Source organism: Protomyctophum parallelum (assembly GCF_964188405.1).
Source record: "Protomyctophum parallelum genome assembly, chromosome: 2".
In the NCBI taxonomy this organism is placed as follows: Eukaryota; Metazoa; Chordata; class Actinopteri; order Myctophiformes; family Myctophidae; genus Protomyctophum; species Protomyctophum parallelum.
Window position 1 is genome coordinate 46,819,653 of NC_139699.1, and position 14,346 is coordinate 46,833,998.

Below are 14,346 nucleotides of genomic sequence, written 5' to 3' on the forward strand. Positions count from 1 at the left end.
CCTATAATATGCACTCACTCTGCTGTTGAACTCTGGAGGTTATACTGAAAAGATTGAAAACATTACTTACATAAAAAAACAATCCACTTCAATGCAATGTATCAACTTCTAAATTAGCATACTAATTAATATCTTGAAAGGTGTGTCTGTGAACCACTTCATGAAACACACAGCATTATGTTGTGGTGGACTGTTTAATATACGTAGCTCTAAATGGCAAATGGTGCATTTATATAGCACCTTTTATCCGAGGCACTTTACAGAGATTGTGCATTACATTCACCCATTCACACACACATTCACACACCTAACCTATAACCCTAACTGGAAGCACGGTACAACGCCAGTGTTAGTTTTAGTCATAGTTTATTAAATAGTTCTAATTTAGTTTTAGTCACATTTTATTCACCTGGAATGTTTTAGTGTTAGTGTAGTTTTAGTCGACTACATATCATAAGATTTTAGTCGACTAAATCTACAGTTGATTTAGTCGAACTAAATGTATTTTGGTGGGCCTTGATCGGCTTGATGCCGTCGTAACGGACGCGTTGTGGGCTTGTAGATATAGGCTATTTTCAGCATGCAACTAATTGTAAAATGACTCGTACTGGATCTCTTGTACACTAGTCGTCCCTTCCTAACATTTTAGTCTAGTTTTTATTTGTTGACGAAATTGTCACTGTTAACAATCAAAGTATTCAATCAATCTGCCCAGTTGAGCAGGTCCATCTCTGACGTTTGTGCCTCGACACTTAATTCCTCTCCAGCTGTTCTCGAGGGGCGACCTCGTTTCCTTTCCCCTCGGGGGGGTTCCATCTCAGCCATGGGCTCGTCAGGTACGTGTTAACTTTGACAGCAAATTGTGATTGTTTTAGTTTTATTCTAGTTTTAGTCGACTAAATAACGTCCTTTTTTTTGTGTTTACTTTGTTTTTATTCCTTTTTACAGGTTAGTACCGACAGACAATTCAGTCAAAACTGTTTTTTTTCCCTTATTTTTTTCTCCCCTGTACCCCACCAGACTTGTCTTTTATAGTTCTACTGGATCTATTCTCCACTATAGTAGGCCTATACCTCCCTACATTTTAGTCTAGACTAGACAAAAGTGTCAATAGTAGTTAACCTCGCCTCATCAGGCTTTCCACCACCTCGGAAGGAAAGCCTGGTCTCCGTTTCAAAAGTCTGTATGATCCTGTCGGGAGCGGATGATATCGTTACGTCATGTTGTAGTATTGTTTTGTTGTCGACAAACAGGAACAACAGGCGGCGGCAGCTTCCTTTTCCCTCTCAATAAAAGCTCTCATTGGAAAAACAACAAATCTAGCGAGACATGGTATCATTTAGTGCCTTAATGGCATTTGGGATGAAGGAACGTTTAAAAATGTTACGGTTAGCTCTTGGTACTTTGTACCGTCTACCAGAGAGAAGTAGTTGAACTCCCTGCAGAGTGGATGAGAGGGGTCGTTTGCTATCTTGACAGCTTTTTTACGAAGTACCTCCTTACAGCTTCATTGTTTCTGTCTCTTCCAATGATTTTTGAGGCTAGGTTCACTATTAGCTTGCTTCTTCCTTTTACATTAAGATTGCCATACACAATGCCATGTTAAAAGTCAAGATTCCCTCTATCAGGTTTATTAGCTACTTTTACTATACATTTACTATATGATGTATTCATGCAATGACATCACAACCGCATAATTGTTCTTTAAAAATACTTTTCTGATACACTAAACAGTATAATGCACTGTGTTCTTTGCTGTGGTTTATTTTGGGGGCGTTAAAATTCAATCTGTATCTAAAAGAAATACTTGTGGGTTTATTAGACGAAGCTGTCAATATTACCATTTTTATTCAACTCCTGATTTGTATGCTTCTGTAAAAAAATAAAAATAAACAATGAACAAAAAATCTTCTGGGGACCCCCTGGCCTCGGGTAGCACTGTTCTATGTATATGTGTGCAGAGGCATCGGCGCCCCCCAGAGCGTGGATGGAGGACTGCAGCAGACAGAGATCCAGAGAAGGAGACAGGCAGTGCAGTCGGCCCTGCGCGGCTCAGGCGATTTGGACACGGCCAAATATGACCTATAAACCGTGGACAATTACTGCTGTTACGGGACACACTTCCCGATTGTCATATTCACCTGTATGTGACCTCATGAGAGAGAGAGAGAGAGAGAGAGGGAGAGGGAGAGAGTGACCATGCACACCATGGGCTTTAGCAACATGTTGAATATTGGAATCTGATCCGTGACTTTGTACACAAAACCAGAACAGCCCCGGCGGGGGGGGGGGGGGGGGGGGGGGCTGTTCTGGCCATGCATGCAGCCACAACTTAAAGCTCCTCTCCTCTCCATGTGCGCTCGCGTCTCCTTCACCTTCCTGTAGTGCTAAAGGTCCGTGGAGGGTCCTCCTCGTGTGTGAACGGAAAAAAGGTTCAACACAATTCAACTGTGGAACGTGCGTGGCCACCCTGCCTGCCTGCCTCCTTCCCTGCCTGCCTGCCTGCCTCCCTGCCTGCCTGCCTCCCTGCCTGCCTGCCTGCCTCCTTCCCTGCCTGCCTGCCTCCTTCCCTGCCTGCCTGCCTCCTTCCCTGCCTGCCTGCCTCCTTCCCTGCCTGCCTGCCTCCTTCCCTGCCTGCCTGCCTCCTTCCCTGCCTGCATGCCTCCTTCCCTGCCTGCATGCGTCCCTGCCTGCCTGCCTCCCTGCCTGCCTGCCTGCCTCCTTCCCTGCCTGCCTGCCTCCTTCCCTGCCTGCCTGCCTGCCTCCTTCCCTGCCTGCATGCGTCCCTGTCTGCCTGCCTCCCTGCCTGCCTGCCTGCATGCATGCCTGCCTGCCTCCCTGCCTGCCTGCCTCCTTCCCTGCCTGCCTGCCTGCCTCCCTGCCTGCCTCCCTGCCTGCCTGCCTCCCTGCCTCCCTGCCTGCCTGCCTCCCTGCCTCCCTGCCTGCCTGCCTGCCTGCCTGCCTGCCTGCCTGCTTTCAGAGCGAATGTTTTTTAACTCAAATCTTTGCTTCTTGGGAGGTCACTGGAACAACATATTTTCAGATGGGAGTCCGCGGCCAATTACATATATTTGTGGGGCTCCTTGACATGAAAATGTTTGAGAATCACTGACATAATTATAGAAACACGAGGTTTTTCAGAAAACTGTCAGGATTTATAGAAGGCATTTGTATAGAATCGTCCGCAGGTCTAAAGGCCTTAACACTGACCCACAGATGAACTGTATAGTGTGCAGCCGGTTCCGGGATGATCAATTCTTCCCACCCCGCTCCATCCATTTTAGTGCTGCCTGTCAGGCGCAGAAACCTCTTATCTCCAAATGTAATACTTCTTGTGCTTATACGTCGTAAATTATATACTATACTCACTCGATCACGCTACAGCGTCACACACGCGTTTTGAGCTTCTCGATCTGCAGCTCTTTTGTTTTTAACCAATTCTGACCTGAGATCAGATTCTAAAAATGTCTTCTACGTCAGTCGTTCTTCGATTTTTCAAAAATAGCAGACCTACAAGCTTGTAGCGCGCCACTCAGTGGCGCGCTATGAGCTTGTAGATCTGCTATTTTTCAATAGCTAAAGCACTACATGATGCTAACACCAAAATGGGTTCCCGTTCAGAATGGGTTAATTAGAATCCTGAACATTTAGGGTTTTGGACATTTGTGGGGTTATTTGAGGTTTCCAGTGTTGGGCATATTACTTTATATTTGGAATATATTTCTTATTACTTATATTACCTCAATTTGTCAAGTAATATATTGTATTACATATTACTGTTTGAGCAAGATTAATATAGTAATATTCCTATTACATACAGTATTCAAATCGAACAGTTAAATATTTAGTATAATTATAAATGATACATTGCGTAGACCAGTGGCATATATCTACAATAAGGCGAGGCCAAACGCCCGCCTAGCCAAATCCATTTGAAAACACGACAAAAAGAGGACAAACACCAGACCTGAGAACTATTAGTGGGGAGCGGAAATACGTCATTCTTTAACTTCTGCAGTTGTCACAAGACAGAGCCACGGGCAACGAGACAGACGGACAGAAAGTAATACAGAAAGTAATGCAGTAATACAGAAAGATTTTTAGAATATATTACGTTATATTATTATGTTTTTGTTAAGTAATGAAATATACTAATATTACATTACCCCTTGTAATATATTGTAATATATACTTGTAATATATTACAAGTTACCGTATTCCGGTAATATATTACGTAATATATTAAGTTACGTAGTGTTACCCAACACTGGAGGTTTCCACCTGACAGTAGAGAGACGACTATACTGTAAGTTACAGTATAGTACATTTACAGTACAGAAAATGTGTTTTCAGGTCACGATACCAATTTCATCCAGTCAAGCAGAGATAACTCCCACAGGACACATAACAGGATGAACAAGAGTTTGGAAGTGATGAAAAAAAACAAAAAAAATCTGGAAAAAAAACCGAGCTGGAACACTAACATTTAAGCTGACAAATACTTATACTTAGCCTACTTAGGCCTTTATATATTCCTTACGGGAAAGCTGATTAACCTCTCAAATGTTTTTTTTTCTCTCTCCTCATTGGTATCCCACCTGAAAATAGCTATTGAAAAATAGCAGATCTACAAGCTCATAGCGCGCCACCGAGTGGCACGCTACGACCTTGTGGGTCTGCTATTTTTGAAAAATCGTGAAAATGTGGCACAAATCTGACTTAGACTTTTTCTTTTTTTTTTTCGACGTCAGGCCTAAATGGGATAAGCCAGGCCTCCTACTGTACCACTGTACCCATAGACCAGTGGAAATGCAAAAATAAAATGCAAATGTCTCATAATCCATCAGCATTGTGATCCTGATGAGGAGGGCAGTGCACTGTGCAAGCTGCAGTGGTGGACCGTAACTCAGAGCATTAGTACATTATTACTTTCCTACTTTTTTTATTTAATTTTTTGCATTTGTCACACTCACAGGCCTTAATGTCTCATATAGTGTCTAGGTCTTATACAGTATTTCTATGTATTTTGGTGTAGTTTTCCTGGTTCTGTTTCGGTTTGCCCCAGCTGTAACTCATTTTTAATCACCTCATGTGTAGGCCTAATGTATCAGTCTTCTCCCCAGACTTGTTGAGTCTTGTTTTTGTGTTACTACATGTGTTTATAGTTTGTCTGAGACATTCTCTGTCTTTGTTCAGCTGCATTAAACAGCAGTCCATCAGCTTGCTCGCTGCCTGATATCAATAAAGAATATCTAACTTTATGTCATTTGTACTTTTGAATACTTTATATTTTTTTATTTTAGGCTACTTGAAGTACTTTGTCCACCACAGTGCAACCTGCTGGGAAGATGCAAAGTGATGGTTGCTCAACACGGGCTACGATTGGTCAGGAGGCTAAAAGGGAGGGGGGCCCTTTTAGACCGGGGGGAGGGGCGTGTTAATCACCTTGTCACCAAGTTCCACCTGTGGAGTCCACAGTGATGGAGACACAGCTGGACAGGAAATCTAACATTAATCATCACAAGCATGCAAGACACACACGACACTCCTCTGGTAAGTAGTGTGTTACTTAAACCATTTGGGGTGCGGGAACCCCTTTTGGTGTTTTAAGCATTAAGTTATACTTTCGCTATTGAAAAATAGCAGATCTACAAGCTCATAGCGCGGCACCGAGTGCCGCGCTACGAGCTTGTAGGTTTGCTATTTTTGAAAAAAACGTGAAAATGTGTCGCAAATCTTTGAATTTATATTCTTTCGGAGCAAACGATTTGAACTCAAATATTAGCCTCTGGGGGGGTCCCTGGAACAACATATTTTTTAGATGGGGGTCGGCCGCCAATTACAGAAAATTCTGGGGGTCCTTGAGCACCACTGACATAGAAACATATAGTTTTTCAGAAAACTGTCAGGATTTAGAAGACATTTGTAGAATCGTCCTCAGGCCTAAATGGGTTTGCTGCACTATGTACATTTGACACAAAATTAGTGTCAAAGCAGAAACAGGATTGTGTCAAAGGGCATGTCTCACCTAGACACAGGATCTAAAGGTCTCAATAGAAGAGCAGAGAGACTATACATACAACCCAATTGTATACATTATATTGTTCTAACATAGACTACCATAGAGATGAAGTTACATAGTGCTGCTTTTAAGTGGTTAAAGTCATGTTTTGTAATAATAATCTAAATCGACAAAGTAACTATAGTAACCAAAGTCTCAAGAAAGACTGGTCCTGAGTTTATAAAATGCAGTATATGTCAATACATTATCTTGTTATTTTCTGTTATAACATTTCAGAGTGGGTCATTTCAAAGTGAGGGCTTTCTCTCAAATGTTTTTTATTTGACATTTATTGCCATCACTTCAATGTTTCCATTACAGTATATAGCTTCAAGATGTGATGCTCAATATTGCAAAAAACTAAACAGATTCATACTATTATCATTAGTGTTCAAAAACTAGTAAATATAAGGCATGGCATTGGCTTATATAAAACGGTTTGCATTTTGCAAGGTTGTAGATTCAACAAGCAGCCAAGTTTGTGTAATACACACACACACACACACACACATACAGTGACACACTGCACACACACACACACACACACACACACACACATACAGTGACACACTGCACACACACACACACACACACACACACACATACAGTGACACACTGCACACACACACACACACACACACACACACACACACGCACACGCACACGCACACGCACACACACACACACACACACACACACACACACACACACACACACACACACACACACACACACACACACACACACACACACACACAGACCATTATTATCTTCATATAGCCTTGAGGATACAATATTGTTTTCCTGTCACGCTTGAAGCCAAGGTTTTGAAAGACACACAGCGATAAACAGACCGACTATAACAATCTCTCTCATTCCTTCTCAAGGACTTTATTGGCATGAGAAAACACACATTCACACTGTCAAATCAAATGTGAAATTAAACAATCAAAAGTAAATGATAATAATAATAAAAACAATAACAATGCAACTTAGAAGAACTATTTACAAAACCATAGAAATTGTGCATATGTTGTAAGAAAAGGTTTTGCGTCGGCAAGGATAACTTGGTTTACACCTTTGAGAGAGCAATTGCATCGATATTCCACGATTTTGTATTCACGCATTTGAGACAAATGTCTGTCTGTCTGTCTGTCTGTCTGTCTGTCTGTCTGTCTGTCTGTCTGTCTTTCTCCTCTCTTGCATGCAAATGCTCCTGTTTGCATGACCATCGTGTTCTCTAACCTCACACACCTGTAGTCAAATCATGCCCTCCCATCTTACATTAAACTATTAACCTACACATACAATTATGTCTTAAATTGTTTCCCTAAACTCTTTGGCCCACAACCACCATTATTATTACCACACAACCTAGTTCCATTGGACTGTGAACAGCAGCAGCATGCCAGCACAAAAGCTGAGACGTGTTTATTGTTGGAGGGATATTGCATCATTTTTTTATCATCTTTGACAAGCACCCCAGCTGCAACTACTCAGGCAAATGGATGCAGTAAAAGGACATACAGAGTTTGCTCAAATGCAAATTCCGAGGTGATATCAATGAAGGATATTTGAATTTATTGTGTGTTGCGTTCGCTTCTGCAGAAAGCTCTTATCGTAGTGAAGCACGACGGGTACTTTCAAGTTTAAGCAGCTGATTGAGCTTTGGTTGTCTCTCAATGGTATTCCTCAAGCATAACATTTCTTGCCTGCAGTTTTATTTAACTAGACTTGAAGAGGAAAAAAGAACGATTTTTGAATGGAAAGAAAAAAGAAAAGAGAAAAGCCAGACGTTGTTTTGGTTTTGTCTGCTTTTACTCAAATATAACATCAATATAACACTGGGTGACTGGGTCAATGAAGTATAAATAATGTACCATAATACAGTATCTATTTAAGCATAATTTCACAAAACCTGTGTGTGTGTGTGTGTGTGTGTGTGTGTGTGTGTGTGTGTGTGTGTGTGTGTGTGTGTGTGTGTGTGTGTGTGTGTGTGTGTGTGTGTGTGTGTGTGTGTGTGTGTGTGTGTGTCTATCCCGGGCATAACCTAGTGTGTCTCAGATGACCCGGTGATTTCATGAAATAGTTTGAGAACGACTGACGTAGAAACATAGGGTTTTTCAGAAAACTGTTCCACAAATTCCACTTGTTTATCCTGTATCCTATGAGTTCTGCCTTCTTCGTCTTCGTCTCCTCCTCCTCCTCCTCTGTGTCTTCCTCGGTGACTCCTGCCATTATGTCCTCTCTCACCACATCCTTAAACCTCCTCTTTGCGGCCTTCCTATATCCTCTTGCCTGGCAGCGTCTCAACCTCGCCTCTCTTGTTTTAATCCCCAAAACCTGATCCTCTATACTGTAGTCACTTCTGATCCTGCCAATCCTTGTCACTCACTCCTAGAGGATCGTAATGAGAGTTCAACTTGCTGATTGTATAACTTTTGAATCCCAATACCTAAAAAAAATATTATATATATATATATATATATATATAATGTTTTAAGAGCTGGATCAAGATCTCTGTTACTGACAAACAAACACTATAGATATTAGAATCATAAAATAGAACTATTGAACACTTATTTGAACAGAAAACTATTATCACTTACAGCACCAAATTTAACCCATTTTGGACTGGAAAAAAAAGGGCTTCTAAATCCTAATAGTTTTCTGAAAAACCCATGTTTCTATGTTAGTGGTGCTCAACCCTTTTCATGTCAAGGACCCCTAGAATTATCTATTATTTTATCTATTCTATTGGGCAACGAGCGACCCCCCAGAAGCAAATATTTTAGTTAAAAAATGTTCGCTCTGAAATATATATTCTAAGATTTGCACCACATTTTCACGACTTTTCAAAAATAGCAGACCTACAAGCTGGTAGCGCGCCACTCGGTGGCGTGCTATGAGCTTGTAGATCTGCTATTTTTCAATAGCTAAAGTATAACATAATGCTTTAAAACACCAAAAGGGGTTCCCGCCCAAACTGGGTTAATGTTCGTGGTGTAGGCTATTCCTAAGCTACTTCCTAGTGCTTTGCATGTGGAGTGAGAATGAAAATGCTGTTCACTTTGCATTCACCAAACATTCTCTTCAAGAACACCAGCTGACAGCCACGGGTGGAAACTATAAATTAATTTACTCAAGTACAATTTACAATTTACAATGTCGGCATTTAGCTCTTAATCCAGAGCGACTTTACATTAAGCAAGAACAAAAAGTATGGCAATACATCACATACATTAAAAGTAGTTAACATGACAAATGCGTAAGCTAAAGAACGTAACAGTGGAATATCTATATAATGAAACTATACATATACAGTGTACTATACTATGCTATACATACTGCATACTATAAAGTGCTGTGCCTGTGACTACATACAATGCTATTCTAGTGCTGTCTACATAACATGCTATAAGTCTGTATCAAATGCTATCTTAGTCTACAAAAGTGCTATCTAAGGGGGTAGGGTAAGTGCTATGGGCCATGATGGAGTCTGAAAAGGTGGGTTTTCAGACTACGGCGGAATATTGGGAGTGATGCTGCAGTTCTGATTGTAATGGGAAGTGCATTCCATACCAAAGTGCTGTACTTAAGTACAATTGTGAGGTTTTTGAGTTTTACTTTACCTTTAGTTACTAGTTACTTGATTCTATTATTAATACAATTACGTGCATTAAGCGCTAAGCCCTTTTTTTAATACTTTTTGTAAGTAGGCTATATTTTGATGCCAATACATTTGGACCTTTACTTGTAACAGAGTATTTCCACATTGTGGTATTCTCATTTTTACTTCAGCCCAGTGTTGATTTCGTCGACTAAAACTAAGACGAAAAATGTTCGTCCACTACCCTTTTCCACTGACGAAATCTAAATGGAAATGAAAACTAAGCTATGATGACTAAAACGAAGACTAAGTGTACTGACAATTTCGTCAACAAATAAAAACTCGATATTTAGTCGACTAAAACTAGACTGACACCAAGACATTCCAGGTGACTAAAATGTGACAAAAACTAAATTAAAACTATTCAAGAGACTATACGACTAAAACTAAAATCAAAATGTGCTGCCAGAAACAACACTGAGTTGAGCCACATGGGGGTGCTGATGGGTGCAGCGCGCCGGTCACTGAATAACTCACGTATATGTTTACAGGGGCTGCTGCGTCCACGCGGGAGCTGTGTGAGATGTGGAGCCACGTTGGAGTGGTCAGAAAAACACAGGTTAGTATAAAAGTACTTTAAGTTATACTTTCCATCCACCACCGGTATAAACCATGCCGTCTCCATCCATTCAATGTGCCTTGTTATGTGTATTATAATACAGCATGCTGCTTGGGTGCCCTTGCTCTGCTACATTGGGTGAGTCCACGGAGAGTGTGCAGGCGTCCCCCAGACGCCTGGCTGGAAGAGCGGGCGGCGGGGAGAAGAACCACTGGGCATCGGGCAGAGTGGGCGACGTCGACTTCATTGGTACAAGCAGGACTAGAGGGAAGGTGAGCGCACAGAGCTGAAACTTCATTGGTATACAAACAGGACTAGAGGGAAGGTGAGGGCACAGAGCAGAGACTTCATTGGTATACAAACAGGACTAGAGGGAAGGTGAGGGCACAGAGCAGAGACTACATTGGTGTACAAACAGGACTAGAGGGAAGGTGAGCGCACAGAGCAGAGACTACATTGGTGTACAAACAGGACTAGAGGGAAGGTGAGGGCACAGAGCAGAGACTTCATTGGTGTACAAACAGGACTAGAGGGAAGGTGAGCGCACAGAGCAGAGACTTCATTGGTACAAACAGGACTAGAGGGAAGGTGAGGGCACAGAGCAGAGACTTCATTGGTACAAACAGGACTAGAGGGAAGGTGAGGGCACAGAGCAGAGACTACATTGGTGTACAAACAGGACTAGAGGGAAGGTGAGGGCACAGAGCAGAGACTTCATTGGTATACAAGCAGGACTAGAGGGAAGGTGAGGGCACAGAGCAGAGACTTCATTGGTACAAACAGGACTAGATGGAAGGTGAGGGCACAGAGCAGAGACTACATTGGTACAAACAGGACTAGATGGAAGGTGAGGGCACAGAGCAGAGACTTCATTGGTACAAACAGGACTAGAGGGAAGGTGAGGGCACAGAGCAGAGACTTCATTGGTATACAAACAGGACTAGAGGGAAGGTGAGGGCACAGAGCAGAGACTACATTGGTACAAACAGGACTAGAGGGAAGGTGAGCGCACAGAGCAGAGACTTCATTGGTGTACAAACAGGACTAGAGGGAAGGTGAGGGCACAGAGCAGAGACTTCATTGGTGTACAAACAGGACTAGAGGGAAGGTGAGCGCACAGAGCAAACCTTATAAAAGTGTGTGTTCTATATAAAACTCAGGGCTTATACCAAAGCTATATAGAGCCAGGACGGTGCGAGAGAGCAGGCCAGCATTGAAATCCACAAAACGTGACTGATTAAAGGGCGAGACACTATAGTTACAGGTTGTCAATGTTGGCTTCAAACTGATGATAGTTTGGAATGATAGTTTGGAACCAAATGGACCCGGAACCAAATGGACCCTTATGGGTCTGTAACTCTGAGAGTGTGCAAATGGAACCAAATGAACCCTGACGGGTCCATTTGGTTCCATTTATACACTCCCAGAGTTAAATTAACATTGATTTTACAATATACATTGGGGTCTCAGAGATAGAAATACCATTACATAGAGGACCGTAGCCTAATTCAGGTCAAACCCTTGAAATGAAAATGGCTGAGAATCACTGCTAGAGCCGTAAAAAACCTTCTCTTATGGGGGTCTAGTGGACAAGAGATCCAGTATAAGTCATTTTACACTTGGTTGCATGCTGAAAATAGCCGATCTACAAGCTCACAACACGGCACAGCGAGGCGCGTTGTGAGCTTGTAGATCGGCTATTTTCAGCAAGTGTAAAAAAATAATAGTCATTACGACGGCATCAAGGCCCGCCAAAATACATTTTAGTCGACTAAATCAACTGTAGATTTAGTCGACTAAAATCCTATGATATTTAGTCGACTAAAACTAGACTTAACACTAAGACATTACAGGTGACTAAAATGTGACTAAAACTAAACGAAAACTATCCAACAGAGTGACTGAAACTAAAATCAAAATTTGCTGCCAAAAAACAACAGTGTTGTGGTGTGTGTGTGTGTGTGTGTGTGTGTGTGTGTGTGTGTGTGTGTGTGTGTGTGAATGAATGTGTGTTCCAGTTTGTGAGGGTGAAGAGCAACACAGACCCGGTGCTGATCTACCAGATGCTGACGGAGCAGTGGGGACTAGCTCCTCCTCACCTGGTGGTGGCGCTGGTGGGCGGGGACGAGCTGTTTCAGATGAAACCCTGGCTGAGGGACACCGTGAGGAAAGGACTGGTGAAGGCTGCACAGAGCACAGGTTTTAATTATTTATAAACACACACATGTACCCATACAGTACACAGACACCATCAAAGGGGGTTTGAGCCCCTGCCCTTTTACCCGTCTGCAAAACAACTGCCCTTTCGGAAGGCAGCATTCAGGAGAATTGCTTTTTTTCCGAAGTCTCCTGAACTTGCGTTGAACAAACACAAACACACACACACACACACACACACACACACACACACACACACACACAAACACAAACGTGTCTTTGTCTTCTCACAGGAGCATGGATTCTGACCAATGGCCTTCGCTTCGGCATCACCAAGCACCTGGGCCAGGCGGTGAGAGACCACTCTCTGGCCAGCACGTCCTCCAAGGTGCGCGTGGTGGCCATCGGCATCGCTCCGTGGAACATGGTCCACGACAGAGACGCCCTGCTCTCTGCCAAGGTGTTGTATATAACTAGCCCTTACCCGTTGTGAGATATTTGGTACTGCGCCCTGGGTGCATTTTTAATTCACTAATAAATTCATTATTAATCATTAATGTGTCAAATCGAAAAAAGGGCTTCGTGAAGACCTCCATATTATTATGGTAAATTATGTGTGAAAAGTGGGAGTGATTTGGTGCAGGCAGTGTGGAGCTATGACAGTGTTTCTGACACACACACAAACACACACACACACACACACACACACACACACACACACACACACACACACACACACACACACACACACACACACACACACACACACACACACACACACACACAGACTGACACACAGACAGACACACAAACAGACAGAGGCTGAATTATAGTATGATGATGATGATAGTATGATGATAATAATAATAATAATAATAATAATAATAATAATAATAATCATAATAATAATAATAATAATAATAATAATAATAATATCTCAAACTTATATAGAGCTTTTCTGAGTACCCAAAGACGCTTTACATGGGGGGGGGGGGGTTACAGAGGTATAACAACACAAATAAAAACAACTTTATTCGAGAGAAAGAACACTAAAAGGTAATAAATAAAACATTAAAAGACACAGGCAATGTTGAAGAGGTGGGTCTTAGGGGTGCTTTTGAAGGTTTGGAGGGTGGGTGGGGCATCTCTGAGTGCCTTAGATATATACTAACACAGAGACACCCTGCTCTCTGCCAAGGTGTTGTAGGCTATATAATAATAATAATAATAATATCTCAGACTTATATAGAGCTTTTCTGAGTACCCAAAGACGCTTTATATGGGGGGGGTTTAGTACAGAGGTATAACAACACAAATAAAAACAACTTTATTTGAGAGAAAAATAAAACACCAAAAGCTAAAAAAAAACATTAAAAGACACATGCAGGCAATGTTGAAGAGGTGGGTCTTAAGGGCGGTTTTGAAGGTTTGGAGGGTGGGCGGGGCATCTCTGAGTGCCTTAGATATATACTAACACAGAGACACCCTGCTCACTGCCAAGGTGGATACTAACACAGAGACACCCTGCTCACTGCCAAGGTGGATACTAACACAGAGACACCCTGCTCTCTGCCAAGGTGGATACTAACACAGAGACACCCTGCTCTCTGCCAAGGTGGATACTAACACAGAGACACCCTGCTCTCTGCCAAGGTGGATACTAACACAGAGACACCCTGCTCACTGCCAAGGTGGATACTAACACAGAGACACCCTGCTCACTGCCAAGGTGGATACTAACACAGAGACACCCTGCTCTCTGCCAAGGTGGATACTAACACAGACACCCTGCTCACTGCCAAGGTGGATACTAACACAGAGACACCCTGCTCTCTGCCAAGGTGGATACTAACACACAGACACCCTGCTCACTGCCAAGGTGGATACTAACACAGAGAC

At 42.4% G+C, this 14,346-nt stretch overlaps 1 protein-coding gene across 1 annotated transcript in view; it reads left to right on the forward strand.

Moving 5' to 3' along the window:
- The first annotated feature begins 5,504 nt into the window (after window positions 1–5,504).
- trpm5 (transient receptor potential cation channel, subfamily M, member 5) overlaps window positions 5,505–14,346 on the forward strand; it is a 94,589-nt gene continuing 85,747 nt past the window's right edge. The window contains exons 1-5 of the mRNA XM_083759894.1: window positions 5,505–5,553; window positions 10,223–10,290; window positions 10,394–10,562; window positions 12,309–12,489; window positions 12,741–12,907. Coding sequence (XP_083616020.1) covers window positions 5,527–5,553; window positions 10,223–10,290; window positions 10,394–10,562; window positions 12,309–12,489; window positions 12,741–12,907 — 612 coding nt within the window. The 5' untranslated portion in view covers window positions 5,505–5,526. The remainder of the gene's footprint in view (window positions 5,554–10,222; window positions 10,291–10,393; window positions 10,563–12,308; window positions 12,490–12,740; window positions 12,908–14,346) is intronic.